The sequence below is a fragment of the Lissotriton vulgaris genome, chromosome 11 (genome assembly GCF_964263255.1).
Source record: "Lissotriton vulgaris chromosome 11, aLisVul1.2, whole genome shotgun sequence".
NCBI lineage: Eukaryota > Metazoa > Chordata > Amphibia > Caudata > Salamandridae > Lissotriton > Lissotriton vulgaris.
The window spans coordinates 421317071-421344844 of record NC_141699.1 but is presented as its reverse complement, the minus strand read 5'-3'; the positions used below and the strand labels follow the sequence as shown (position 1 = coordinate 421344844).

Sequence of the window (27774 nt, the reverse complement as noted above, 5' to 3'; positions counted from 1 at the left end):
ATAAATAAATTTAAATATTTCATTAATTATAATTAAATTACTTCCCACCCTATTCCCCTATAAACCCACAACCCGCTACGGAAAATAAATTGATAAAATTAACATAATTAACAATTACTCAATTAAGTAAAATGAATTGCCAATTAAAATTGTATTAATTACCAATTAAAAATTAATTAACAATTAATTCAAAATAAATACCAATAAATACATTTAAATATTTAATTAATTATAATTAAATTAATTCCCACCCTATTCCGCTATAAACCCACAACCCGCTACAGATTTAAATTACGTAAAAATTGAATAACATAAAATTCATTACTTAAAATAAATTATAAAATAAATATACACTTTTCACACATATACTAACATACAAAACACTTAAAAAAATTCGATATTAAAAATTTGATATATTTAATACCTATTTTATATACTTCGATATTTTGACTTTCAATATTTATGAAAATCGATATTAAATTACTTACCTTAAATTCGATATTTTTGTGGACTATATTCTGTCCATTCGATATTTTGTCCATTCTATATTTTCACTTCGATATTAGTGCTATTCTACATTTTTGATTCGATGTTTTGTCTGTATACCGTCACAATACATCACAATGAGCACCAATTTGTGTTTCTCGCCTAGCACACAGAAGCCACCTCCTCACACTGACCATCAGTGCCTGCTCTTGCCACTGCCATGTTTGACCCAAACAGGCTTTGGAGGCTGGTGGGGGAGTTAGCCTCCATGCCCGTTAGTCCCTATCATCTCGTTAAAAGGAAAGACTGCATTTTTTATTTTGCCTAAAAGCTTATTTGTCCCCCTGTTCTCTCGTTCGCTGCCCCCTCTCTCTCACTTCTGTAACATGATCCAATAGTAACAATATTTCATACGGAAATGTATGTGAGAGCGGTAGCTCATTAAGTTGAACCAGGTGAGTACCTCTGCAAGTAACAAAAGAGATCATACAATGAGCAAAGTTCTAAGGCCCCCTGCGTTTAATCAAACTAAGTTAACAGCAGTTTAACAAGCAATCTGGTGGCAAAAAAATGAAACAATCATGCAGGTGCTGCAGAGGTCGGCGTTGAAGTGGGTAGTAGAGAAACGAGGAGTAACGTTTAAAAAAAAATAAGGTTTCAATAAAGACCATCCTTTCATAAATACTAGACTATCCAAGTTTGTTTTACCATCTGAAGGAGAAGATAAGTCAACATATTGGCATCCATGAACTGGGAAGGGTTACTATCAGGGCTGAAACAATATATAGCTGTTACTTTAGTTGTTGTGGAGGCCACTGACGATGAGGGAAGGGGAGGGGGGGAGAAGGTTAGAAGTGGAAGAAGCCAATGCAAGGAGTGATGAGCGCAAAGGAGGCTCTTGCTAATGTGGCAAACATACATAAGTTGTTCAAAAACATCAAAATGGCACTGGTCGCTTGAGGCTGTTGACTATCTGCTGGAACTATCTTTGTGCATGATTGCCCGACTACATCTTTGGTAAATGGTGGCAACTAATGATTACATACACTTTCCCTCCTGATGAGGACCTCGATGACTTTTTAATCAATGAGTCAAAACATTAACAGAACATTCCCTTCAGATTGTTAAAAAATGATGGGCCTGTTTATGACTTTGCTGGTGTGGCAGCGGGCCGCTATGCCAGTCCTGCTGCCACACTACCAAAGCCGTGCTGACTCCACCCACCAGATTGGGAGTTTTCTCTTGGTGTGTTGGGTGGTGGTTTGGCGGGTCAAGGCACTGCAATGGGAACGCCAAAGCAAGTTCCTGCATGGCATAGACTGTTAAGTCCATGCCGGGCAGAAACTGGGCATGTATGCAGACAGGGGGGCACCCCATGTGCTCCCCTGCATGAATCCCCATGGCCCTGTGGCACAAGGGCCCTGTAGGGTCCCCTTAGTTTCTCACCACCAGAGTTTTCATGGCAGGCTCACAGCCATGAAAACTGTGGCAGTGAGGAAACTCATAATGTGCTTGGCGGTGCCTCAGTGGCTCAATCAGCATACTGCAGGCCTCAGATCACTGCAGGGCCGCCAGGGATCACAGATCCCTGGCGGTAGCAGGGGTCCTTTGGCAGTCCAACAACCCAACTTGTGATAGGGCGGTCAGTGCTGTGGTGCCCGCACTGTAACCGTGGCTACGACGGTCCATTGGAACACCATTGTCATAATCAGACCCTATGTATATTCTTGTAAATATCAATTTATGGTCTTTGATGACCAAATCATTTATATTTTTTAATTGTATTGACCGTTTGTATTGTGCATACTTCAACACTGACTATTCATTGGCTACTATTTTGTCACCAGATTGTTTGTCAAGTTATTGTATTAAATTAACATACTTTGTTAAAACTAGCGTCCGTTGATGCTGTCCAAATGATAAACTCTATTGATGTATGCACACAACAGTTAATTGGCACTCATTGTTGTGCTAGATCATTCCATTTCTTTCTATACGTCTTCATCTCTTCCCCCTGCATCTCATTCATCCCCTTAGTGCCTGATCATTTCCTCTCTTTCCCTTCCTTGATCTCTTGCGTATCACTCGAACGCTCACTCCTCTTTCAATCCTGATCTTTCCTTTTCTGGGCTGCCAGCTCTCACTGGGTCCTTCTTCCACTGGTTACCAGAAGGAGCAACAGCCAGGGTGAGGGAGAAAGTGGAAGAGGATCCTAGTTTACTGACACAGCCACCTGCACTTCTGGCCTAAGAATTTGCTACCAACAACAAACTGATGGCACAACCTTAACTCATAACTCTGAGCTGAACCTCATCAGGGTCTGATTTAATTTGATCCAATTTAAATTTAGAAAAATTGCAATGTCCTCACTAAATGTTCACCAATTCGAAACAGAGCGTTTAAATATGGAGTTTGAGGCCGTCCAGCGTATCATAATAAGACCATTTCACTTTGACAGCTTGACAGCGAACGCCCCTCATGGCCCAGGGACGGATTGTAAAGTGTCAATGGGTCCAGTCCAAGGCATTGTTAATGCAGCATAACAACAGTTTCTTTACACAGAGACCAAAACTAATGGCTGTGTCCATGCCTGCTTTTCCATGTGCGGCTGTCAAATGGAAAGAGGGTAGGGCGGTACTGAGTAAGAAGCCAAACCCATCCTATTTGGTAAATACATCTGGTTGATACCTGGGTTCTGCACACACATTTGTTAGATATGCTAATATTTTTATCTTGCAGGAGTGGGAGCTTAATCATGCAGAGGTGTATAAAAGCAGTGCACAACCATCAGGCAGTCTAAGCTTTCCTGACATTGCTTCTCGTCTTTATTGAGTCCTAAGGGTGTTACACAGTCAACAGGATGAAAGCAGAGGTAAGCATGCCTTCTTCTCCATATGGTTCAGTGTTTAATCTGTTTTCGAAGAATCTTTGAAAAAAAAGTTTGCCTGGCCAAAATCTGAATTCCCATATTGCTACATCACATAGTGCTTTAAATGCATCATTCACTGTAAAAGGTGTTACTTGTTCTGTTTCACTAATTTAACAGGTTACTATATGGAAACCTAACCATGCCTTGTAGTTATGCGTTACTTCTTAAGGCTGAGAGTATTTGCTCTCTGTTTCTTTGCTGGCCTTTATTTTAGGATCTTCTATAATACTCACACCATTGGATATCAAAACACTAACAGGCATGATTTTGTTGACGCAGAGGCGAGAATAAAGGCTGCTTTTGGACTTTAAAGAGACAAAGGCTAATATTCTGAATGCCTCGGCTTTTATTCTGAATGCTCAGGTTTGGGTGCCATAATAATGCTTGGGAAATACCAATACTGCATGGTGAGATATGTCCTAGTGTTGTTTTCCCTCCTCATTCTGAGAGGCAATGTGCGGTATCTTAGTGTGCCCAGCTACTTAGCACAGATTTTCATTTTTTCTCATTAGCTTTTCCTGAGCAAAATTCTCCAGGATTTTCTGGGGGATATCTGCACAGGGGAAGAGTGTTAAATTTGCAATTGGTCACAAAAAACCTTCTTGTGCCCTTCCGGAATTGGTGAGCCACTCAAAATGAGGAGCAATCTAGTGAAACATTTGGAAATTCTGCAGTGTTTTCATCTGGGACTCCCTCCTGTCTTCTGCAAACAGAAGCAGCTTTCTTTTCCAACCACAGGCACCTCCACAGCCCAGGGTAACATAGCATCCAGCCTTCACTGCATGTCTTAATGGCTTTGATGAATATATTTTAACTTCCTTCCCGTCTGTGCAGATGGACATGTTGGTAGGGCTGGGGCAGATGACTCTGAAAGGCTGGTATGGCTGGGGCAGAGGTAGTCATATGTCAGCTGGTACCACTGAAATCCTGGTAGGTTTCTGGCTGACTTGGTCACATGCCAGAAAAAGTGATGATAGGGCTGAGGAAGAGTCACTTCTGTGTGTGCCTGTGGTGCTCTGGTGGGCTGGTATGGCCTTTTCCGAGTCAGTCGTATTTCAGGGTGGTGCCTCTGAGGGACAAATAGGGCTGGTGAAAAGACCATGACTTTAGGTCGATGCCCTACAAAGTTCAGCGGATATATTTTGCCCATCAGGGCTGATTGTGGTACTGGCCAATGAGACAATGACATTAAATCTCTTCCTCTTCATCACAGATCCTGGTCGGGGTGCTTCTGGGAGCCTTCTTGGCCACAGCGCTTGCTGATGAGGTAAGATCTGGAGATTAACAAAATGCCAGGACACGCCCATCTGTACTGTACCAACCTTCTTTCCGCTCCTGACACCCCTCTTTTTCTTTTGTGTGTTTATGTTGATGGATGAGCCTTTTCATGAAGCGAAATATGCATTCTATAGGGCCCTTGCTCCCTCTTTCTTTCGACTTTCCCTTCTCCCTGCCCCATGTCTCTCCCCTCTTCCACTCTCTTCTCACCCAGCTGTCTGCCTTTCAGTGCCTGTCCATAGGATCAGTGTAATTTATTTCAAATCAAGTCATACCAGGGCTTTAAGTGGGATGTTAAACCTGGGGGGTCTCCCAAAAGGGCGTGGCCAATGTAATTGAGGGTGTGGCTTAAAAGCAAGTAAGCTAAAAATCTGTGCTTAGCATAGTGTGCCACACGACTTGTATTTTGCTGTTTCTGTAATTGCATCTAGATATATACTACAACAAGTAACATCATACCTACAACAAGTCAGGGATGTTGGCTTTGTCAATGGTTAGTTGCATAAGATAAATAAGCAGCAACTATGACTTGTATATAATATTGAAAAAGCTTCCACTTAAAACCCTGGTGACACCACTGCAGTGTTGCTGCTCCTGGGATTCAAAAAGAGAAGGGAAACCCAGAGAGAAAATGACTCTCTTTAAAGGATTTCCCTTTCCCTACAACGTTCACTGGGATGACGTCATGCTGTAACTTCTCCACAAGTGAGAAGTGAGCAGTGTGAGCATGTGCACATCGATGTGCCTGCTGTCACTGCAGTATGGAAAAGAACAGACCGCCTGTGCCAGCGCACAAAACAGAGCCCGATAGAGACCCGTCTCAAGCCCCCCTTTAAAAAACTGCCAATGCTCAGCACAGGTAAGACCCGGCACACTTAAAGCCCTGAGTCAGACCTCACAGATCACAGAATTGGGTTCAGAGGAAGGTCGTAGGGTTATCTGCTGCTTTGGAAAATCCCACAACACACAAATTAATTAACCACAAGTATGTGGGTTTGATATTATTCTTTTGGGCAGGAGATGGATTGAAGGATAAAATGTCTTTGGTTGCAGGTGAGAGCCAGCTTTAGGGTGCGGCCAGCGGCGTGGCCGCACTGGGCACTGGCCTACTGAGAGAGAGGCACTGACCTCAGGGGGGGGCTGTGTTTAGCAACAACTTATGATTTAAAAGCAGCTGCCTCAGTTCCTTGTGTATCCAGCTTTCAGGCAGCGATAAAAATGTCAAGATAACTCTAATGATTAATGTGCCTGCTACAGAGAGAGATATGAGTTTTGTTTAATGGCAGTTTTGACTTCCATAAAGTAGCAGCAAGAGTTAAAACGCCTGCTAAAAAGAAGGGTACCATGCAGATCACAGATCTGTATTTTATAGCTGAGTGGCTTAGTAAAGCCAGCTTTTACCAGTGCTTTAAAACAAATGAAATGTATGTGAGAGAGGGGCTATAGAGGGATGAGAGGCACTTTTGCATGGTGGTAGCTAGGGAATCTGAGGAGGAGGTCATGGGGATACTCCAAACAAGATTGTGGCACCTGGCGCTACCAGCGCTAAAGCCAATCTGCTGCAGCTCTACTGTTTCTGCAATCCATATTCTTCTGAACACAATGTCCAGTTGGTGAATATGACAGCTTAGAAGCCTTGTAGAGTGTGCACTGAGCTGGCGACGAAGTCTCTCACACTTGCACATCTAGCTGCAGCACGAGGCACTCCATCAGCTTAGTGTCTTCCGTCCCACTTAGCACCAGGGCACTCCGGTCCTTCTACAGGGTTTCCTAGAGCATCTCGATCACCTGCCCCTAGGGTGCATGTGGTAAGCACTCAGGGTAAGTTACAGACTCACGTGAGGTGATGCGAGAGAACAATCACTTCTGTGTCTCAGAAAGGAAGCAGGCCAGATGTTCCCCTACTGGGAGTAATGGAGTTTCACCTCTCAGCTTGTGACGTCTGAAGAAGGGCCAGTGTATTGCACATGGAGAAGGGGCCTTTCTGTGCCCTCATGGCTGGTGGCACTAAAATTGTGAGCTTTTCTGAATTTCCCACTGACTACCCTGTAGAGTACTGTGGAATTCGGGATCCAATTGGCTCCCCTTGGTCTCCAGGGCCATAGTACGCTGCAGAAAGAGACTGGGACCAGGATGGCTTTAAGGGATCTGTACGCTGGCGCTCAGCCAGGACAAGCCTAGTCAGTGCTTGAAATGGAAAAATAGAAGTGCAGGTACTCTGTAGCAGAGTACCTGCTGTTTCTGAGAAGTGCAGAACTCTCTAATTAAAAGTACAGCATTTCTCTTGAGAAGTGCCGGTACTCTGTACGGGACAGTACCGGCCCATTTAAAGCACTGAGCCTAGTGCTGTCCTGTACACCTCTTGGTCCACAAGGGCCCTGCTCCTACTCCTAGAATCGCCCATCCCACACAGGACACCTCAGAAGTCTCTCTCAATACACTCACAATCCCTATCTCTCAGTGGACTGCAGGTCAAAGCCCTGCACTCATGGCCTGCCCCATCCGTACCCATGGAATCTTCTGGAACATTCACACTTCCGCCACAGGCAGCCACACCCCTGCAGATACTAAGCCAATCAAACAAATGCAAGCGATGTCACTCATCCCAGAGTGGGCCCAAACGCACTTCAGCAGCACCTCCTGCCTGCTTGTAGACCCACCGGGCTCTCGCAGCCATGTAAACACGCAACATTTTCCACAACACCTTAAACATATACCAAGAGTGAAGAGCCCCCTTAAATAGTTATTATCAAAAATGTGTTACTTCTTTTTTTTGTGAAAAAATAAATATCCCTTGATATTCGTCTGCCCACAACGTCAACAAAATATACCGAGATTAATATTCATTATCCACTGTTGCTAAAAGTCCCTGGACTCCAGAGTGCACTGGTCAGAAGTGGGCTCGTTTGATTTCGCACCACTACATATCAATAGTTATTCACCCTCGTCATTGTGCACGGACAACGATGCTTGATTTTGTAGAGATGAGCTATTTAAATACACGAGTTTGTTCATTCATTCATTCACTCATTCGCTCGTTTGTTCATTCCTTTGTCTAGAAAAATAAATAAGTATCTCCCTAAAATGTAATTTTTAATCTATGAATGGTGTTTATTAACGAAAGCCTGGAAGCTGTTACGTAATATACGAAAGGACAGCACTGCAACATAATCTAGTAAGGCATTTTGGTGCCTTACTACAGCCTGGTTGTAAATTACTACAAAGGCTTGAAAAACTGCCTGTGTATCAATTTGTGGAGATCTGCGCACGACAACATGATTTTTTTCCTTCTCAGGCTGGAAATCCTCGCACCGTTTCTGTGTGCAGTGATCAAAGTATGCTGATTCAAAAAATCGTTTTTTGCACGTAAATTGAATTTAGCTGCTCGAACAACATTCTTTAATCGTAAATTCCCAGTCCTGGTTCACAGATATCATTTTAATTGCACAAAGTAAACTTGGGAACAACGACATTCAAGCAGCATTGTTGGATTCACAGATTTGCAAATTTACACTCTTTTGAATCAAATGCATCGCAGAGCGCTTTATTTGCCCCAACCAATTAGGAAGCGTGTGGTTGCTCATAATTCAGCTTCAATTCCTTAAATACAGGTGAAACAACAGAGGAGAAATGCCAATACTGATACTATAATTCATATAACAATTTGTCAACCAAATAAAGATAACTATTCAGAACTGGCAGGTGCTATTTAATAGCTGTTTATTCTACGAAGAAACAGCTATTAAATAGCACCTGCCAGTTCTGAATAGTTATCCTTATTTTGTTGACAAATTGTTATATGAATTATAGTATCAGTATTGGCATTTCTCCTCTGTTGTTTTGCTTATCAGGCTCAGCCTTACTGATCAGAGCCAGCCCTAGTTGTTTCTAGTTAAATACAGGTGGGCACGACACACGTGCTACACCGCGAAACAAAATGAAGAGCAGGGAGATGATTGACGCCTTCATTCAAGTAATTGGCAATGGACATTGATGTCATGCAAAGTAACATCATCTAAACTCTAAATTAAGTTCACAGAGGTCCCAATGTTAGATGGCTCAGCTTTGTGTTTACCCCACACTTTGTTGGTGCTCACCATAGTGTCTTGTGTCTTCTCTCTATAGGGAATCCAGATCATAAACCAAGGGAATGATGGAGGCAGTGTCTACCAGACGGTGAACATCAACAGAGAAGTCAACGTGGTTAATATGAACGTGTACTCTGGACGTCACACAAGCAACGTCGTCCTGGATTACAGCCAGGTAAGACTAAGGCCTACGTGAGCATCTGTTCCCATCAATATATGTTGAATCTGTCATCGGTGACCATCGTGATGAAACAATTCATAGTTAAGAGGCCGCTGCCATGGTTACTTGGATGAAACGTAGACCCCCTTACACTCTCTTAAGATAGTCTTCACTAATAACCCTCAAAGTTTCGGCACTTGTAAACCCAGCACAAGACCTGTCCACCTTCACCACAGTGGATTTTGTGAACATTGGGTAGGGGTCTTGAGGTAATTGTCACAATACAATACACTTAAGCAGTTCAAATAACAGAGCATTGGGTAACAGGGCTAGCAGAATCTCTCAAATGCAAAAGATGATTGCATGCCAGAATATTATAGTCCTAAATATAGTTTGTTGTGAATATCTTGTCTAGAAATCGTTTACCCATTGAGTGTGAATTTTCTATTATTAACGTCAAATGGGCTGTATTTTTGGTGAACAATATTTAGGACACAGTATTTATATCAGACGATATTCTGACAACAATATTCTGATTCCACATCAAAAAGACGGCGGGCGCTCACCACTGCTTGCTTTCTTCTTTTTACAGAACATCATCGCTTACCATATGCCCTACAAAGGTATCTGCGTGGTTGCCCGTATGCACCTCAGCTCCTTCCCATCACTTGGCCGATTTGAAGAATTTATTCACAGCAGAAGGGTAAGTTTGGGATGTGTTGTGTGTCATCTGATTATTCAAATTAGCTCTAATGTTTGATTTTATAGACAATGATTTCTGAAGTATTTAACTGATATCATACTTCTTTGCTGCTAATCTATAGAAGCTATACAATATTTACTAATCAAACAGTGGCAGCTCCTCCGCTAAGGTGGAGGAGCGTCGCCCCACTGCTTTGCAGCAGTGAAATAAAGGAAACATAAAATGATTATAACCTGTTGCTATTATCATTTTACGTTTCCCTGGTGCTGCAGCTTTGCTGGCGGGCGGGGCTGCTCTGCTTACAGATCAGGACAGGTGAGGAGTGGTTTGCTTTCCCTACATGCGCATGACTACGTGAACTCCACACAGTTAAAAAAAAACTCTGCAGCGCTACGCAAAGCTCCGCAAGCGGTGGAGTGCATTAGATAAATGCCGCTCAGGGTGACTTTCAGTGCCGGATGTTTGTCCACACAGTGAAATCATCGCGAACGGCACCATGCACAGCGCAAGCGGGCGTTGTTTTCTTTCTGCTGCTCGAGTACATTCTGATTCGAGCAGCAGCTTTCTCAACACAAACGGATGGTTTCTCAACATGAGAGGTCGCACGCATATGCGACCTCTCACAATGAGAAATGCTTGCGCTCGACAACTTGACGTTGACGATCACGAACGAGGAAAAATCTCACTGGGAGGTGGATTTTCCTCGCTTGCGCTCGCCAAGTTGATATTGACGAGCGCGAATGAGGAAAAAAACTCTGCTTCGTGGAGCAGAGTTTTCTGGAACTCTGCAAGCTCAGTGTAAAGTGGAATGCGGAAATCTCCGTAAACTCTGAAAGCAGAGTGGAGTCCACCACCCATACTTACTACTTTCCTCATAAACCAATCTCCTAGTCTCATAACTGGGGTGAAAGATTCATTGATTCCAATACATCTGAAGAGGCTGGAGGTAAAACGCAGCATTCCTTAGAATACCAATGTTTTCTTTTGTATATTTGAAATACTGCCCTTGTAGGTCAATCAGATGCATTCTGATGTTTTCAGTAAGGAGCTGTCAGCTGGGAAGTAAACCTGCATTGGGTCTCCATGCTGTGCTCAATAATTTCTTATCAGGCGCACCAATATCATCTAAATCTTATCTTTTCATTAACATATTATTTGCAAACAATCTTATCTGCCATCATTACATTACCTGCTGACAATCACATCTTATTTTAACTCCATATTTATCTGCCAACAATGATGTCTTGTATACTGTCAAACGCCTCTGCCAGCAACATCTTAATCGTTATAAAAAATAACTCATCAGTTATCAATATCTTATATGACATCAGTAATATTGTACATGCTACCGATAATAGCCATTGGCTTGTCAATATCTGATCCTCAGCAATAACACCTTCTCTGCTGCCAACACTATCTCACTTGTCGTCAATATATATTACACATGGTAATCTATAATATCTTCTCTGGCCTCAATCATATATCAGTTGCCACCATTTTCTCTTTGACCTTTTTCTTTGTCCCCCCATCCAACAGGACCTGAAGAAGGACCTCCAGGCTCTGCGAAAGCACTACCAGATCACCGATGAACAAGTCACCAACATGGCACAGTTCACCGGTGCAGTCCGTGGCCTCTGCTGGGGCGTCCCCACCTACTGGGCTGTTGAGTATGAACGTAAGTAGACCATAGACAACAAGGACAATCCCTTCTTGGAAACCAAGGTGCCTTTCCCTCACTAAGGTTGATAGGCATTGGGTGAGGACGCAAGGAAATTGACACTTGGGGTGGAGAAGGAGAGGGTCATGGGTGATGATGCCATGGGACTCGGCCTCTAGGCGCTCTCAAGCTGAGCTGTAGCATTAGTGGTGAGAGAGAAGTGATAGGGGTGATTAAAGCTGAACATTTTATGGCACCCACCACAGACTGGATCGTTTCTTTCCACATGAATAATAAGAAATGGATCTTCTTTTTAGCCAGCTCACTGGTTCCCATGCCAAGGGCTTCGGAAAAGTGAAATGCTGACCTTGTCTTCTAGGATGGAGGCCTGCTGAAACCTACCATTTACAAAGAAAACTTTACCGAAGGCTGTTAACAAGTGGTTATTTCGTGCAGGTGTTTGGCATCAGACTTATTTTTTGGAGACTTTGACTTATTTTTAATCATCAGACTTTGACCCATAGTGGGAGATCGAAACGGGGGAAATGGAGAAAGGGGAAAGAGAAAGAGACAGATATGAAAACAGTCACAATGAGAGAAAACAGGGATTGAAAATAACCTGATGGAGTCAGATAAAGAGACAAGATGTATAAAGTGGTGGAAGAAAGAGGCACCAGATGGAATCAACACAATGTGACGTTTGGTGGTTGGCAACCCCAGCCTTAAGAAGCAGTAGTTGTGGCTCCTAGAAAAACATTTGGGCCACTGCACCTTATGGTATTTGCTAATTAAGCACTGTTTTCAACCCATCAAAACATTTGGCCAGCCAAAAAGCATAGGCAACATGAACATGACACTAGAGAACCTTGGGGCAGCGTGAGCTGGCACCAGCAGACAGCTGGTGCCCGCTTGCCAGGAGAAGGAAACACAAGTCAAGACAAAAATATAAGATCTGAGGAAAATGTGCTTACAAAGGAGTTTTGAGGCAGTGCAAGGAGATCAAGGGTGGGTCTGGTTGAAATTGCTTTAAAGAGCCTTTGGGAAGCATCAAAAACAATAAATAGGCCAACCCTTATATTTTTCTTTAAGACTTAAGAGTGTCTTGATGTAGGCCTCAAGCCAGAACCACCAAGGCCCGTCTTGGCAACAAGACAGCTTCCATATTCAATTATGTTCAGGAGAACAGAAAAATATCCTAGCGAGTTAGAGCACCTACAGAAAAGACCTGTAAAAACGTGTAGGACACGTTTTAATTCAGTGAAAAAACAGCTCAGACTTTCTCCCATCCAAGGTCATTAAATTGAAAACAAAAGCTGCTGTTAACAGTTTCAGAGAGTTGCAAGAGTATAGGCAGGGCAATTACAGCTATTCGATTATGCAGCAGCGGCATTTTCTGTACAATTGTAGATTTGTCACATTTGTCATATAATTCACATTCTAATGCATAATTTTTAGATTTTTTAAAAATATATATAGTTTGTAGCTAAAACATATCAAAAGTTGCTAAAACGCAGCGAGAAGTGTTGCAGCGCAGTGGAAGGCCATTCATAAAAGTTGGCTGATCACCTTTCAATTGCCCATTGCTGTATTTGAGTTTTAAATCGTCACTAACACTGTGTTAAGGTGCAACAAAAAAACAAAATATTGCAGTAAACTGTCACAAATTATGTCACTTAATTGACTTTTCTTGCTGCATAATTTAGTGAACCCTGCTGCATAACTTAGTCCTCCCATTTCACACAATTCCAGTGACCCTGACTATAGGCAGTACTGAAAAAAAGGACAATGTTGTGGTGAATACAGTGACTTTCTGAAGTGAAATGTTTATTATAACACTTGCGGAGTTCTTATGCACTTTGCCGCTTTCCATGCGCAAATGTAATGTTATTCTAAATAGCCTAATTAGCTCATGCAAAATTCAGAAGCACAATGTGACTATGCATTGCGATGCATCGGTAACGCAGTGAACCGCAGGGCTAACTGCGGGATTCACTGGTATTTGTGCACGTTGGGGGTGTGACCGTCCAGCTGGCCAATTAAAGTTCACGTATGTGCCAATTGCTTGGAAATGGTAAATAAGACCCTGGGACTTACCATAGAACACGCCAGGACAGCGGAAAAATCCTGCTTTGCTCGTGAAGGGGAAAAACGTCATCTTTTACAGACAGGGAGGCAGATCTACAAGAAAGTAACACAGCGCAATGCAGCAAGTCATTTTGCTGCACCGCACTGCGTTAGTTCCAAAATACAGGGACGCAACATATTTACAACAATATGTCGCATCTCTGTGCTTCCCCCTGTGTAGGTGCACAAACTTCTGCCATGCGACGGCACCCTTGCACCATGGTGCAAGGATGCCTGCGTTGTGGGGAGATTGTTGTTGTGCAGGAAGGGACACCTTCGATTGAGGTGGTTTCCTCTTCCAATGCATGCTGAGGAAAAAAACGAGGAGAAATAAAAACATTTCTCCTCGTTGCACCTCGCAATGATACCCCTAGGGTGGCGTGGCATTTTGACGCATTTCCAGATTTAGGATTTCTTGTAAATCTGAAAATGCATCAGTGGACATGGGTGTTGCATGGGAACACACACAGCAACACCCATGCCACGCCCCTAACACGCAAAGTGTTGCATGAACAGGGGCGATATTTACAAGCACAGGTTAAGTCACGCAGAGAGACTTTACTTGTGCTTGTAAATATCACTGAGCAGGCTGCACCACTGGTGCGTCACTCAACGTGATGCACCGACAGTGCATGGGGCTTGTAAATCGGCTAAAGGGTCTGGAAGAAAAGATAACTCCTTTCCTAACATGCGCCCAGAATGCTACAAACTGCTAAAATTAAAGGAAAAATGCTTAACTAAACCAGGAAAATGGAGAGTACATCTTTGCCCAACTCGCCCTCACCTTCCAACCACCATCATTGGTAATTGTACCTATACTAATAATGCTGCAATTAGTAACTACATTTGATGCTGGAGAGAGACCAACCCCAGAACATTGCCTCCTCATCCATCTTCCTCATCCCAGTCCCGACATACACAAGGGGAAATGGCTCGAGAAAGACTAGGATTCAGAGTAATGAAGATGACCACTAAGTAATCAGAACGTTTCCTCTGGTATAGGAACTAAGGGAACAGCTAGAGGCCAAATACAACTGCTGACAGATAATAGGAAATGTTCACTGTGAAGACCAGTGGCATTCTCCACTGTGCACATTGGTGTCTGACATTTTTGCTCCAATAACATGGCCATAATCATTGGTTGGGTATGCAAAAACACACTTCACGTTCATTGCAAGGGCCAAATATCGCATTCCCATGAACAGTCAGTGTAAATGTTATTTGTGCTTTGGCTGATTGGTGAAGACACTACAAATTACCAGTAGCATACCAATGGTGCCCTAAACTTTAAACCAAGAAAGGAAAATGGACTGCTTCCCCTCTGGTTAGGTAATGACAGACAGACATAATTTGGGTGTAGTCCCACTGCACCTGCTGCACTATTGGTAGCAGCAATCCTGAAAAAGAGTCTTGCAGTGGAATCCTGTATGTAATGTGGGCACAGGGGTATCCCCCTTTCCTACAATTTCTCTGTGATTGTATTGAGAATATATTAGTTTTTTGGCAATCGCTCACCCTTGTGTTTTAATTACAGCCCGCCAAAGACTGGACATTGGTGCAGGCGGATGCGCTGGAGCCAAGTTCCTGTTCCTGGAGATAGGGCTGTGCGGAGGGATACATCTCTTCTAAGTGCGACGTGTCAAGATTTCTGCCAAGCAGCCCTGCAGTGTCACAACAACATGTACAAGCTGTCTGCACTATTCAAGTATGCAAGTCAGAAAATTCAATGTTCTGATGGGTACCACTGCTCATAATAACACGATGAAGAAGGGGTGCACATATCAAGGCTGACTGAAAAAGACACGCTTACTCTCTTGCAATGTTTACATGCAGCAATAAATGCAATCAAAGTTTAATAAATCAGTTTGATCTTGCTGAGCTGATGTATTCTTTTTATTTTCGTGAACGTGACCTGTCAATTACCCCCCTCCAAAAAAATGGAACCCATACATAGCCTCATCCTAGTCCAATACATCAATCAATCAATCAGGAATTATAAAGCACAGCTAATCACCCAATAGGGTACACAAGACTTTGCAGGCCCGGAGGCTTTTTCGAACAGTCAGGTCTTGAGAGCCATTCGTAGTTCTGGAAGAGAGCTGATAGTCCAAAGGTGCATGGGAAGGGTATTCCAGAACTTTGCTGTGATGTGGGAGATGGAGCGCCGTCCACTCTTGCTTCGGTAGATGCAGGGAGTATGGGCAAGTGAAAGGGAGGTGGAGTGTAGTCTTCTCAATGGTTGGTGGAAGATTAGGCAGTGGTTCATATAGGCGGGTCCTTGGTTGTGTAGAGCCTTGTGTGCGTGGGTCACCAGCTTGAATTGGCATCTCTTCTGTACGGGGAGTCAGTGGAGTTTTATGAGGTGAGGTGAGATGTGGGTTAATCGGGAAGGCTGAATATGAGTCTGGCTGCAGAGCTCTGCATTACTTGAAGTCTCTGTAAAAGTTGTACAGCGATTCCTATGTAAGGGCATTGCCGTAGTCCAGTCGGCTGGTGATGAGGGCTTGTGTCACAGTGTGTCACGCATGTAGGGGTAGCCACTTGAAGAACTTAGGGAGCATGCGCAGAGTGAGAAAGCAGATGGAGGAGATGGCATTGATCTGTGAATTCATGGTGAGCTTAATGTCAATACTGATTGTGAAGTTTCTAGCACGTTAAAAGGAGTGGGTGCGGGTCCTAGGTCTCATGGCCACCAGAAGTCATTCTATTTGTTGCTGCTGTTGCCATAGATTAGTACTTCGATCTTGCCTGTGTTCAGCTGCAGGCAGTTATTCTTCATCCAGTCAGCGATGTTTGTCATGCACCTGTGGAAGTTGGTTCTTGTGATGGCGGGGTGGTCAGTCAGTGAGTGGATAAGTTGGGTGTTGTCTGGGTAGGAAATTATGTTGAGACCATGGAATCTGACAAATGTTAACCAGTGGGGTCATATATGCATTGATGAGTGAGGGATCAGTCCTGGGGGACAAAACAAGTGATCTCCTTGGGTTCAGAGGTGAAAGGTGGGAGGTGAATCCTCTGGGTTCTTTCGCTGAGGAAGGAGGTGATCCATCTGAGCCTGTCCCCTTGGATGCTGATGTGGTAGAGTCTTTCAATCAGTGTGCGTTGGTATACAGTGTTGAAGACTGCAGAGAGGCCGAGGAGGATCAAAGCTGGTGTTTCTCCTCAGTTGAGGATGATTCGGACCTCATTGGTGGCTGCGATCAACGCTGTTTCGATGCTGTGAGTGCTGCAGAAGCCCAACTGGGAGGATTCAAGTAGCTGGTTCTGCTCCAGGTATGTCATGAGTTGATTGTTGATGATTTTTCCAGTAACTTCTCTGGGAATGGGAGCAGAGAGATTGGCTGATAGTTTTTTATTTCTCTGGGGTCAGTTGAGGGTTTTTTGAGTAGCGGCATGACTTCTGCATGTTTTCAGGCATTAGGGAAATGTTGCGGTGTTGATAGAGGTATTGAGTAGGGTGGTGAGTTCCTGGCCAATCCCTTGGCTTCTGAGGTTGAAGTGTTGTGCAGGCATGGGTCTATGTGAGCTCCTGAGTAAATGGATTTCATGGTGGAGGTGGTTTCCTGGATGGGGAGGATGTTCCAGGTGGTCAGTGTGTGGTTTGTGTCAGTTACGGTGGTGGCGTATCTGTCTAGGAATTGAGTAGGTGTGGGTTGGAGTTTGAAGTTTCTACAAATGATTGCAATCTCGGTGTGGAAGAACTGGGCGAGGTTGTCACACAGCTCCTGTGAGGGTGTGATGTTGTTCCTGGAAGCCGGGTTGGACAATTCCTTAACAATGTTGAAAAGTTCTCTGGTGTTCTTGGCACTGGTTTCGGTGCATGCAGCAAGGGCTGTCTTCTTTGTTGCCCTTAGAAGGCACTGATAGAAGTTGAGGGAGGTCTTAAAGGCTGCCATATTGGAGGTGTTGTTGCTGGTGATCCATCTCCTCTCCAACTATTTGCTGTCTCATTTACCTGTTCTGAGTTATTGGGTGTACACTACCAGCTAGCCTTTTTAGAGGATTTTCTCTGGATGTTGCTCTTGATGGAGACAATGCTGTCTGTGCAATTGGTGTTCCAGGCATTGGAGTTTTTCACTCCCTGTTCGAGGTTGGTAGCAGGGTTGGGGGTGTTGAGGGCATTCGCCCAGCTGGTCTCTGAGATTTAGTTCCACCTCCGAGGGAGGCATTGGTCATCTTGGGGGTGCTGTGAGAGGTGTTGAGATGCTGAAGTGGGTAATGAAGTGATCTGTCCATGTGACGTCTGTGACATGGCTGTATTTAATGTGGTTGCAGGAGTTGAGCATGTGTTCTGTGTGTTTGTAGGGTCATGGACTCTCTGGGTCACTTCGAGGCTGCTCATACTGTCGAGGAAGTATGTGGTGCTTTTGTCATTGGGGTCATCGATGTGGAACTATTGGTTGCAGAGGAAGCTGTAGTCCATGGAGTCTAAGGCTGGGGACTCAATGTAGTCTGCGATGGAGTTGCAGAAGCTAAAGCGTGTCCGGGGGCTCAATATACCAGGGTGCCTCTGATGGTTGTTTTGTCGTCTGTGTGGAGCTTGAAGTTGAGCTTTTCCATGGGGGTTGGTATTCTCAGTGGTGGTGGTACACTGCATGGTCTCTGTGGATAACAGCTGTTCCTCCTCCTGGTTTGTTGGTGCGGTCCTGATGATTGATTTTATGTCCGTCGGGGATCTCTGTGGTAATGTCTGGTGCGGATGTGGGTTTGAGCAGGGTGTCAGTGAGGAAGATGAAGATGGGTGCGAGGGTGACGATGAGGTCTCTTAATTTAGTGGAATGCTTGCATAGTGAGTTTGTGTGGAGAAGGGTGCATGCAAGTTGTTTTATTTTGTTCAGGTGGTGTCTGTGGTGTTTTCGGGGAGGGGCTGGCTGGTAGGCTGGCGTGTGTGCAGTGGCGGGTGAAGTAGCAGTGGGAGCAGGTGAAAGGTCCTACCATGCAGCATGGGTTGGCGCTGTGGCAGTGTTTGTTGCAGCGTCCAGCGTCGAGGGTGTATGAATAAATCAATAAAAATTACCAAAAAACTGGGTAAGATGCATGGAACATTGAATGTGTTGCAAGGATCATAGAATCCCTACCTAGGCATTGATTATGATACCTGTATCACACACCATAAATAAATATACACTGGGGATGCTTATTTGTGAGGCGTGGTAAACAGTGCCAATTACGAGTTTCCTCATTACAATGATGAGAAAAATGCAGATTTCTGTGCTTTCCCCTCTAAAGTTTGCTTTCCCCGGTGTTTATCAGAGATTTTTTGACCCAGTATATTTCAGCAGATTTGACCTGCAACACCTGTCAATATTTATCAGGGAAACATCCAACTGTCCTATGTTTATGGTAAACCTGTCATTCTGATAGCCAAGAAATCAGGGGCTTTGACAGCTGTTGGAATTTAATAAGGCACTCCAAGAGGAAAAAACTACTCAACGATAAATACATGAATAAGTTTGTATGTGGGTAAAGTGCATGTATCAACACATGTTTGGATACACGTAATGGCAGGGTTTAATTTGAGCTGGTGGTTTGCTGGTGGGGCCCACAGGCATTCATTTTTGGGATAGCACTTACTTTTCCTCAACAAATCTTTGTCTAGAGAAAAATATTCTAGTGAGAAAAAAGGAGGAAGAAAACGATGGAAAAATACTAACAAAGGGAAAAAGTAGGGATGAAAAAGAGCCCTCAAGAGTGAGATAAAGAGGGACGATTGTCTTGTGGTGGAGTAAAGAGGCATGAGGTGGAATCAAGACTATTCAGCTTTGGTATTGACACCCGACCTTTTATAGCACCGGCGGGGACTTCTGAACAGCTCTCTGGACCTCAGCACTTACTATTTAACAAATGAAGCAGGGATGCAAAACCCTGTGGGTCAAAAACAACCACACCTGTTATGTGCTCAAAGTACAGGCCACACCCTCGTTTGTTTCACTTTCATAAAAGGATTACATGTAATATGTGCTTTGAGGCAGCATTTTCAAACTGCAGGAGTTAACTGAGAATTACTCGTACCACTTTTAACAAAAAAACATGCTCAGGCATTTACTAAAGATATTACACGTTTCTATTTTGAAAGAAATAAAAGCATGCCACAGAAATAAGAAGGGGTATGAAAAACCGTGTTAATATCATTTAGATTATGATTCACGGAAGGAAAAAATCTTAGGAAACCCTCATCAAACAATCGTAGTGTGAGTAAATAAAGAAATGATTTTCTTTTTTGTCAGTAAAAATCTTTTCTCTTTTGGCCAAGTCATCGTGGTCAAACTCTTCAAGAAGAAAGACTGCTTTCATTTCTCCTCCCTGATCCTTCTTTAATTTCAAACCTGATCTGACTAAAGTTACCCTAATGAATTTACACAGCCCAGTGATCAAACATGAGCCCTGAATTTGCTCTCTTCACGGATTCCACCTGCCCTTCTTCTTAGAACAAAGCCATTGTGCTCCTTAAATTGCCACAGAGACCTCTCCACGGCTTTTTTCAGGGCTCAGTTCCTTAAAACTACTGAACACCTGTTTTGCAATGCCCAAAAGCGTTTCCCGCTTCACACATCGTTTGTTTTTTATAATGTTCCATCCCCATGGGCTAACAGGCGATGCTCTTTTTTGTACAATTTTTAGAAAGAGCCCAATTATCAAACGGACGTCAGGCCTAGCCCTTCATGGGTCCATGCTTACCTACCATTCCAGGCCGTGACGTTTCACACCCCCTTTTAACACCTAAGATGCAATGTATAAACCCCATCTTCCGGCATGCATCAACCCACTCATACATGTGACTAAGGGCCAGGAATACACACGAGGGTGGAGGTAGGGCGATAGATGCATTTTGGGATAGTATGGGTCAGCTATTAAGGGACATACAGCCAGATTCATCAAACCAGAATCGGCTCGCAAAGGGCCAGATTCTGAGAATCTGGCCCTTTGCGAGCACGATTTTTGCATTTGGGATGCATCATCCCAAATTAAAAAATCGCAAATGTAGAAATCCTAAATTGCGATTAATTGCATTTAAGGAATTTCAATTTGAGATTCCTTAAATGTAATTCATGAACCATTTTAAAATTGCGAAATCGCAATCTGGGACCGCTATTTACCGCGAAGTCTAACTACGTTGTAAATAGCATAAACTTAGAAAAATGCACTTTAGTGCATTTTACTAAGTTGTATGTTACACACACACATGTCCTTGGGACATGTGTGTGCGCAACACCAGTGGACATTACCATTTCAGGGGTGCAACAGGGTGTCACCCTGGCACCCTTGGAATTTCTCCCTTATTTGCGATTCACTAATTGCTAATCGCAAATAAGGAATGACTCCCCATTCATTCCTATGGGCCTTTAGGCCCATAGGAATGAAGCCATTCCTTATTTGCGATTCGCAATTAGCGAATCGCAAATAAGGAAGCTGTGGAAATCGCTAAAATGATTGCGATTTCTACATGCATCCCGTTTTGCGAGTCTTTAATAGCGAATCCTTAAAATTAGCTATTAGGGACTCGCAAAACAGGACTTTGATGAATCTGGGGGATAATCTGGGCATTGATTACAAGACAAGTGCTGTTTTTTTTTCCTATGCAAACATCCAATTCGGGTGGTATTTGTCCATGTGTGAATTGCACATGCGGAATTTTCCCATCTGCGAATTACCCACCCTACATTATTTTTGCACACGATTTTGGCAATAAAAAACCCTGACAATAATTGCGAAATTCAAATATGTACTCACAGGAAGTGGATATACTATGAGCAAATCAGACCATGTGCAATGCAGGATGCCCAAATCAGAATGTTGTAGTACTTGCCAACAGGGAATCTTGCCAGGTTTCATATGCCAAATACATGTGGGCAAACAGCACGGAGCACGGGGTGGGAAATTTGCACATGAGTGAACAGCACATGTGCAGTTGTTGAAATTCTGTCAAATACAGCACTGTCTGGGAGTTTAGCTCCTCATACGAAATTAGTTTCTAATTATTGATTCATCCGGCAGCTAACTGAGGCATACTTTTTAGGTCATTTCAAGGCAGGGAAATATTTTGAGATCAGGTGTGTCGCAAATTTAAGCACTTTTTTCAATGGAGAAATGGTCAGATTGTTTTTATCTCATGAGCACCAAAGAATGAAAGATTTCTAATTGTTGGCCAAGGTGGGCCATGGCCTACATTCACAGCGTAGTCCAACTTTGAGAACACAGATCCATTTGAGTCCATGAGGTTATTTCTGAACAAAGTAACTAGTGATCCAGTCCCTCCACAATGCGTGTAATGAAAAATATGTGAGCAGCATAATGGGACTAGTCACGTGCTGAAGGACGACAGGAACCTGTCTGATTTCAATCGGTAGAACAACATTATACCTGTGGAGGAGACAAGGCAGGTTTATGCCGCATGGGTGGCAAATACTGGAAGGCATTTGGATGTCAACAAGGAAGGAAGTGTTCTCCAGTCTACTGTGTGACTCTGCACATTATGTACTGATGTAACAAGCAGCCACCACAGCATTTGAATTATGGGTGGGTGAAATACCGTTCCACTGGCAGAATAGGTGGAATTTTGAGGACCCCCACATTACTCTTGCAATGAGGAGTTCCGGCCAAATTCCGCCAATCACCACGTGGCAGAACAGTTTTTCTCATGCACCCAACAAAAAGGTAAGTTGGCAAGTGCAAGCAACATTTGGTGTCCCCTAGCTTGATTTTCGGGCGCTAGAAGGATATCCAACGAGTAGAAAATCTATTTGAGCTGCAGCAAAATCAACTTGAGTAGCTGTGCCCTCTGGCGCCCCGCAGAATGCAGTTCGGGCTCCGACTCTAAATCACAATGCAAGCCTATTTCTGTCCATTAGCAGAACTTGGTGGAATCGCGCAGAGTTTTTTTTTGTAACTCCGCGGAATTCCATGGAGTCAAATCCCACACGTTCTGCTCACCTCTTAATTTGGATATCTTCGATCTTTACTTTAATGTGGATTCCATGGACCCCTAAGGCACCCAAAACTTTTCAGAGGGTCTACGAATGTTTAGAAAATTTAACAGTTTTAGCAGTCTAATAAAGTATATATACAATCCTTGCTGCCCTTAACATATGTTTTGACAACTAATAAGGCACATCCCAGAACCATCCTTACTGGCCGAGACACACAATTTACAACCGCTCACTCTCAATCACACACACATCCCAGGGCACACATTGGATGTAAGTGTTGGCAACCTGGAGCTAGTCACACTCCAAAGGATTACTCTGGTCACTTGGTCAGACCACCACCTTGTTGCCTTCCAATACAAGGTACCACAACTTATCCCCTTAGCCCACACAAATTGAACTTGGAAAAAGTAAATTTTGAGTGAACTAGAAAACCTGCTTACCTCCAACACAGATCTGATCACAGACGTTTGTGCAACCACTCTAAAGATGCCTCCTTAAAGTTTTTATATGCTTAATTCCACTGAAAACATTTTCACATAACACACAAGAAAACGGACCCCTCGTATGAATGTAGGATTTAAAAAAATAAAATCACAAATTGCTAATCTTCAATGCAGCTGACTCAAAACAAACAACCCTCAAGATAAAATACACCTGCACAGACATAACAGTATATACAAATCAACAATCAAAAGAGCTAAAAACTATACTATTCCACCAGAATTCACAATGTAAAATGTACCAATAAAGGCTTTTATGAACTACTCACAGAACTCCACAAGCCACAAGGCACAATGTAACACTCCTTTTTCTTAAGATTTTTGTGACAAACAGGCAAATCATCACACAACTAAAGTGAACTTGGTGGATTCTTACTTAACCAACAAAAAACCAACAACTCCAGCCCATTTGCAACAAACCACTCCAGGAAAAAACTCACACAGCCCCCACACTCCTTCAAAGAATTTTCACTAACTTAATTTGGAAAAATCTAAAATCTTCAGTTGCTTCCGGGCCATTGGCTAATGAATGACATGGAGCCACCTAAAAATGAATGCGTCCAAAAGTGAAATATTCTTGTTCAAACTTTATTTCGGTCGATTGACCATAAAAGATACATGTTAAAACATTCCCATTATACATTTATCGGTCAGTTGATTATAACACTTGGTGGGGCATTTGAGCATAACTGCATGATCCATTCTAATTATAAAATTAAAAAAGCTAGATACATTCAATAAATACAATAAAAAGAATTTAAGAGCATAAAAAGCTAGTCATTTTTAAAGTAAAACCTTTTAAAATCCATCAGTCGCCAACCTTAAATTTAATACATTCGATATTTTCCCAAGTTATTTGATATCTCCACGAGGTATGGACCTTCTATTACATCAGAAATTCGTCACTATGTTATCAAAGGTTGTTAAAGTGCAAAGTGCATAAGTATATAAAAATATTTACTACAGTAGTATATGTAAATGTATTTGAGCTTATATAGCGCACAGCTACCCACAAAGGGTTTCCCGGCGCTTGCTTAGGGAACCCGTCCTGGTATTCCCCTGTGAGATAACCCCGGCAGGGTATCCACAAGGTGAAAGCCAGGCATCCCGCCGCGAGGGGCCGTTGTGGAGATTAAGCAATCTATTGCCCAGAGTCGCAGAGTGTGAACCCGTGAGTCGAGAAGGCACCGGAGCGAGAATTATAGAGTCCGTGGAATTTTTGAGCCCAAGACCCGTCGAGGCAGGGAATTGAACCCTGGTCCAGGGCCGATCTCAGCTTCCAGGTCTGCCGCCTGTAACCCCTGAGCCACACTTCAGTTACAGTTTCAATCCAATTTTTGCTCTTATAGTATTCACGTTAAATAGGAATCTGCTTACACTAAAGACCACCAATTGTGCTGTGTCTGTCCTCAATATACGCTCAGTCTCTCTGCAGTGTCTAACATTCAGAATTTTCAAGAGATGTTTGATCCATTTTCTCCTCAGGATATTGTATTGAAGGCAAAAGAATAATATGTGTGTCATATTCCTTAACCACATTTGTGCATAATGTGCACTGTTAATGACTTCTATCATCACAGTTACTTCCCCATCTAGATTGGCATTTGTTTGTAGGACCCTGTATCTGAATTTCAGAAACAAAGATTTCACTAGTTGGGGTCGTACCTCGTCTATAAATGGTTCAAACAGGGCTACATCTTTAAATAGAAGGAATCTTGATGTTAGAGGACCCATGCTAGAATTGTGTAGCACATTAGCACTAATGTAAACCCAAAAGGATGTCTTTACTAGCTTGCTACATGCCATGGTCAATTCAGATGGCTCATCCCAAAAATGAAACAGACCTATCTTGTGTTGAAACCATGGAATAGCCTTGGTTTGGCCAACATTCATGATCCTTTTGAGACCTTCTTTATAATATAATAGCTCCGATGTTGACCAAATCCTCACCCAAAATAAGATTGGGCGTAATAAAGCGTGATTGTCTGTTTGCTTAAAATTTAAATCCATAACAACTGGATTCAGAGGTGTCCTACGTGGGAGAGGTAATAGTTTCCGAAAGAAATTATTTTATCCCATTTCGAAGTTCCGTTTACTATGAGGCCCCCATATTTCTGCTCCATATAGGGCAGCTGATTGGGCCTTGAATTTAAAAACCTCTAGAGCAGGAGACACTGCCCTTGAAGTACTCCCCCCATGCTTTTTAGGTCTCGACCTGCCAATGCGCTTGCGCATTGCTGTCAAGACATATAGAGGGCTACCAGCAAATCCTACCAAGAGGTTTTGGATTGCGGATTCTCCGCAATGCATGTGAGGCATTCATGCGCGAAGCTTCACCAGCGCGCGCTCGGACTCACTTCTCACTCACACCCGATATGCTCGTTACTTCCCACTTGCTGGCTCCCCCTGCTCCCCGCCCCCCCAACCCTACTTGAAAGGAAGCCGCTTGCACGCCACCATTCCATCATTTGTGCCTCGCATCAGGCTCCCCCCATCAGACTTCAAAGGCATGCCTCCCCTGCCCCCGCCACAGCAATGCAGAGAGCTTGTTTGTCGCTCCTATCTCTTCTCTCCCTGTCCTCTCCTCATTGTTTTTAAGCCCCCCTTTCCTGCACCCTTCTTATTCCTTACAAGTTCACCCGCACCCCCAACCTCTTCTGCAGCCTGTCCCACACTCCTCCGCTACGGCCTGCACCCCCCTTCACCCCTCTTCTGTTGCAGCCTGTGCCTTCTTTCTCTGTCGCCTGTTCCCCGCTCCCTTTTCAGCAGCCTGCACCACTCTCTGCACTCCTGTTTCTGCAGGTTGTACCCCTGGTGTACTCTTCCTGTGCCGCCCGCGCCCTCCTTGTTTCCACAGTGGTTCTTTTCTTTCCTCATTACATGCCAGCCCCTTTTAATACATCAGCACGAGGTGTGCGCCGCACAAAAACAAAGGCCTATAAATTACTCCATTCACAGGGCTTTAAGTGGGATGAAAAAACTGGGGGGTGTCTCTCAATGTGGCGTGGTCTATATAATTAAAGGCATGGCTTAAAACACCTAAGCTAAAACTCGTTCTTAGCATAGTGTGCTGCCCGACTTTTATTTTATGCTGTTTCTGTCATTGCACCCAGAAATGTAATACAGCAAGTAATAGTATACCTAACAGCCAGGACTATTGGCTTTGTCCATGATTGTAACTACTGCCCTGTGAATCCACGTGCCCTTGTGCCGTGATTGCTTTCCACCCTTGACATGGGCTCCCCTCCCCCAACGTTCACCGCCACAACCCCAGCCTGCTACTGCAATTACAAGCCCTGACACCAATGATCAGTGTGGCAGGGTAAAGCGCGCTATCGGTTTCCATGACTTTGCTGCAGGTTAGAGTATTCTTCATGAACAAAACACGCATTAAGTAGATGCCATTGCCATCAAATAAACCATACTTTTCTCATACACAGAGCAGAATTATTGGCCACTGTGTCATGAGGCACGGATCTTTGGAGAAGTCAGTCTATGAAGGTGACATTCGTCGTAGTGCCCTTGTGTGTGGTCCTATCTGTATACCCGTGCTCTCTCCACAGTTGTCTTCTGCGGCCACTTCATATTCTCTTCTTACTTCATTCCTTCGTCTCCTAATGCTTTGCATCAAACTCCGTTTTGCACATGTATATTTTTTCCCACCAAGTCTATTCACAGTTTTGCCCCATTCGGTTAGTGAGTCCGACACTGACCAATCTTGTATTTTGTTTTGTAGTTTTTATAAAGCGCAAATGCGACCTACAGGTTTAGGATTGCTTTACATGAGCACCAGTTATATTATATAAGGACAGATTCATATTTATGTAGGGAGCTCTGACCATTCCGCCACATCCTCTCCAAAAGAATCTTTTGTACCACTACTGCAATAGCGTGCTGTACACCTTCACTTTGGAATCTACTGCAGGTAAAACTTGGATGGGGTCAGATTGGGCCTTTTAGTGAATTACATACCTAAAACAGTAGACTTGTCTTCAAGCAACCCGGGGCAGTTTTGAACATGTTTGAGACTGCATGCATGTATGCTTGCTGCAGCCAATGAGTGTGGTAATATCAGGGGAAACAGCCTTTATAAGGAAGGGTGAACAACGAGATGCCTTTACAATGAAGGCATTGTGGGTGTACTTGTAAAGCACACTGAGACTCCATGGAGTATCCTGGCGCTGTAGACCGCTGGGGAACCCGTCCTGGTTTTCCCTGTGAGATAATCCCTTTCTGGGTATCTCCAAGGTGAAACCAGGCATCCCTGGCGTCTGTGGGGGGCCATTGTAGAGATGAGGCAAGCTTAATGCCCAGAGTTGCCGAGTGTGTTCCCTGGTTAGAGTAGGCACCATGGCGAGAATTATCAAGTCCGTTTTGACCCTAGTCCACAACCCTGCCGCGTCGGGAATCGAACCCTGGTCCCAGGCCAGACCTCTGCCTCAGGGTCTGCCGCTCTAATCGGTGAGCCACACTTCTCTACAATTATGACAATGTCTTCATGATACTTGTTTTTAACATGCTTTCAGTTTAGGCAGTTTCGGTGCTAAAATGTACTTTCAGCTGTGTGCTTCTAACAATGACCTACTTCATGATTTCGGACCAGTAATGTGAGTGAGACATCCTGTCCAAAATAAACATGCATACCCTCAGCGAATGACGGCAGCAGCAGTTGGATGGTGACGGCCGGTTTGGCTTGGTGGTGAGTGTAAAACAGTGTAAAGTAGTAGCCCCACGCTACTTTCACCACTCTCTTATTCCCCCAATATCACTAGCCGCTCACAGCTCTTCCACACTAGCAGTTCCACAATACCCACAACAGCCATATCCCTCACAAACTAGCAGTCTTACACTACCAACAACACTTGCACACTCCTCATAGAGTAGCAGTCTCCCACTAACAGCACTCTCACACATTCACACTA

The 27774-nt window shown here is 43.7% G+C and overlaps 1 protein-coding gene across 1 annotated transcript; it reads left to right on the top strand.

Moving 5' to 3' along the window:
* The first annotated feature begins 1306 nt into the window (after positions 1 to 1306).
* LOC147679920 (gastrokine-1-like) lies at positions 1307 to 15303 on the top strand. Its single transcript, XM_086944763.1, has 6 exons — positions 1307 to 3358; positions 4629 to 4682; positions 8819 to 8956; positions 9534 to 9644; positions 11181 to 11319; positions 14960 to 15303. The coding sequence occupies exons 1-6, from the start codon at positions 3347 to 3349 to the stop codon at positions 15052 to 15054; spliced, it is 549 nt and encodes a 182-aa protein (XP_086800889.1). The 5' UTR covers positions 1307 to 3346; the 3' UTR covers positions 15055 to 15303.
* The last annotated feature ends 12471 nt before the right edge of the window (positions 15304 to 27774 follow it).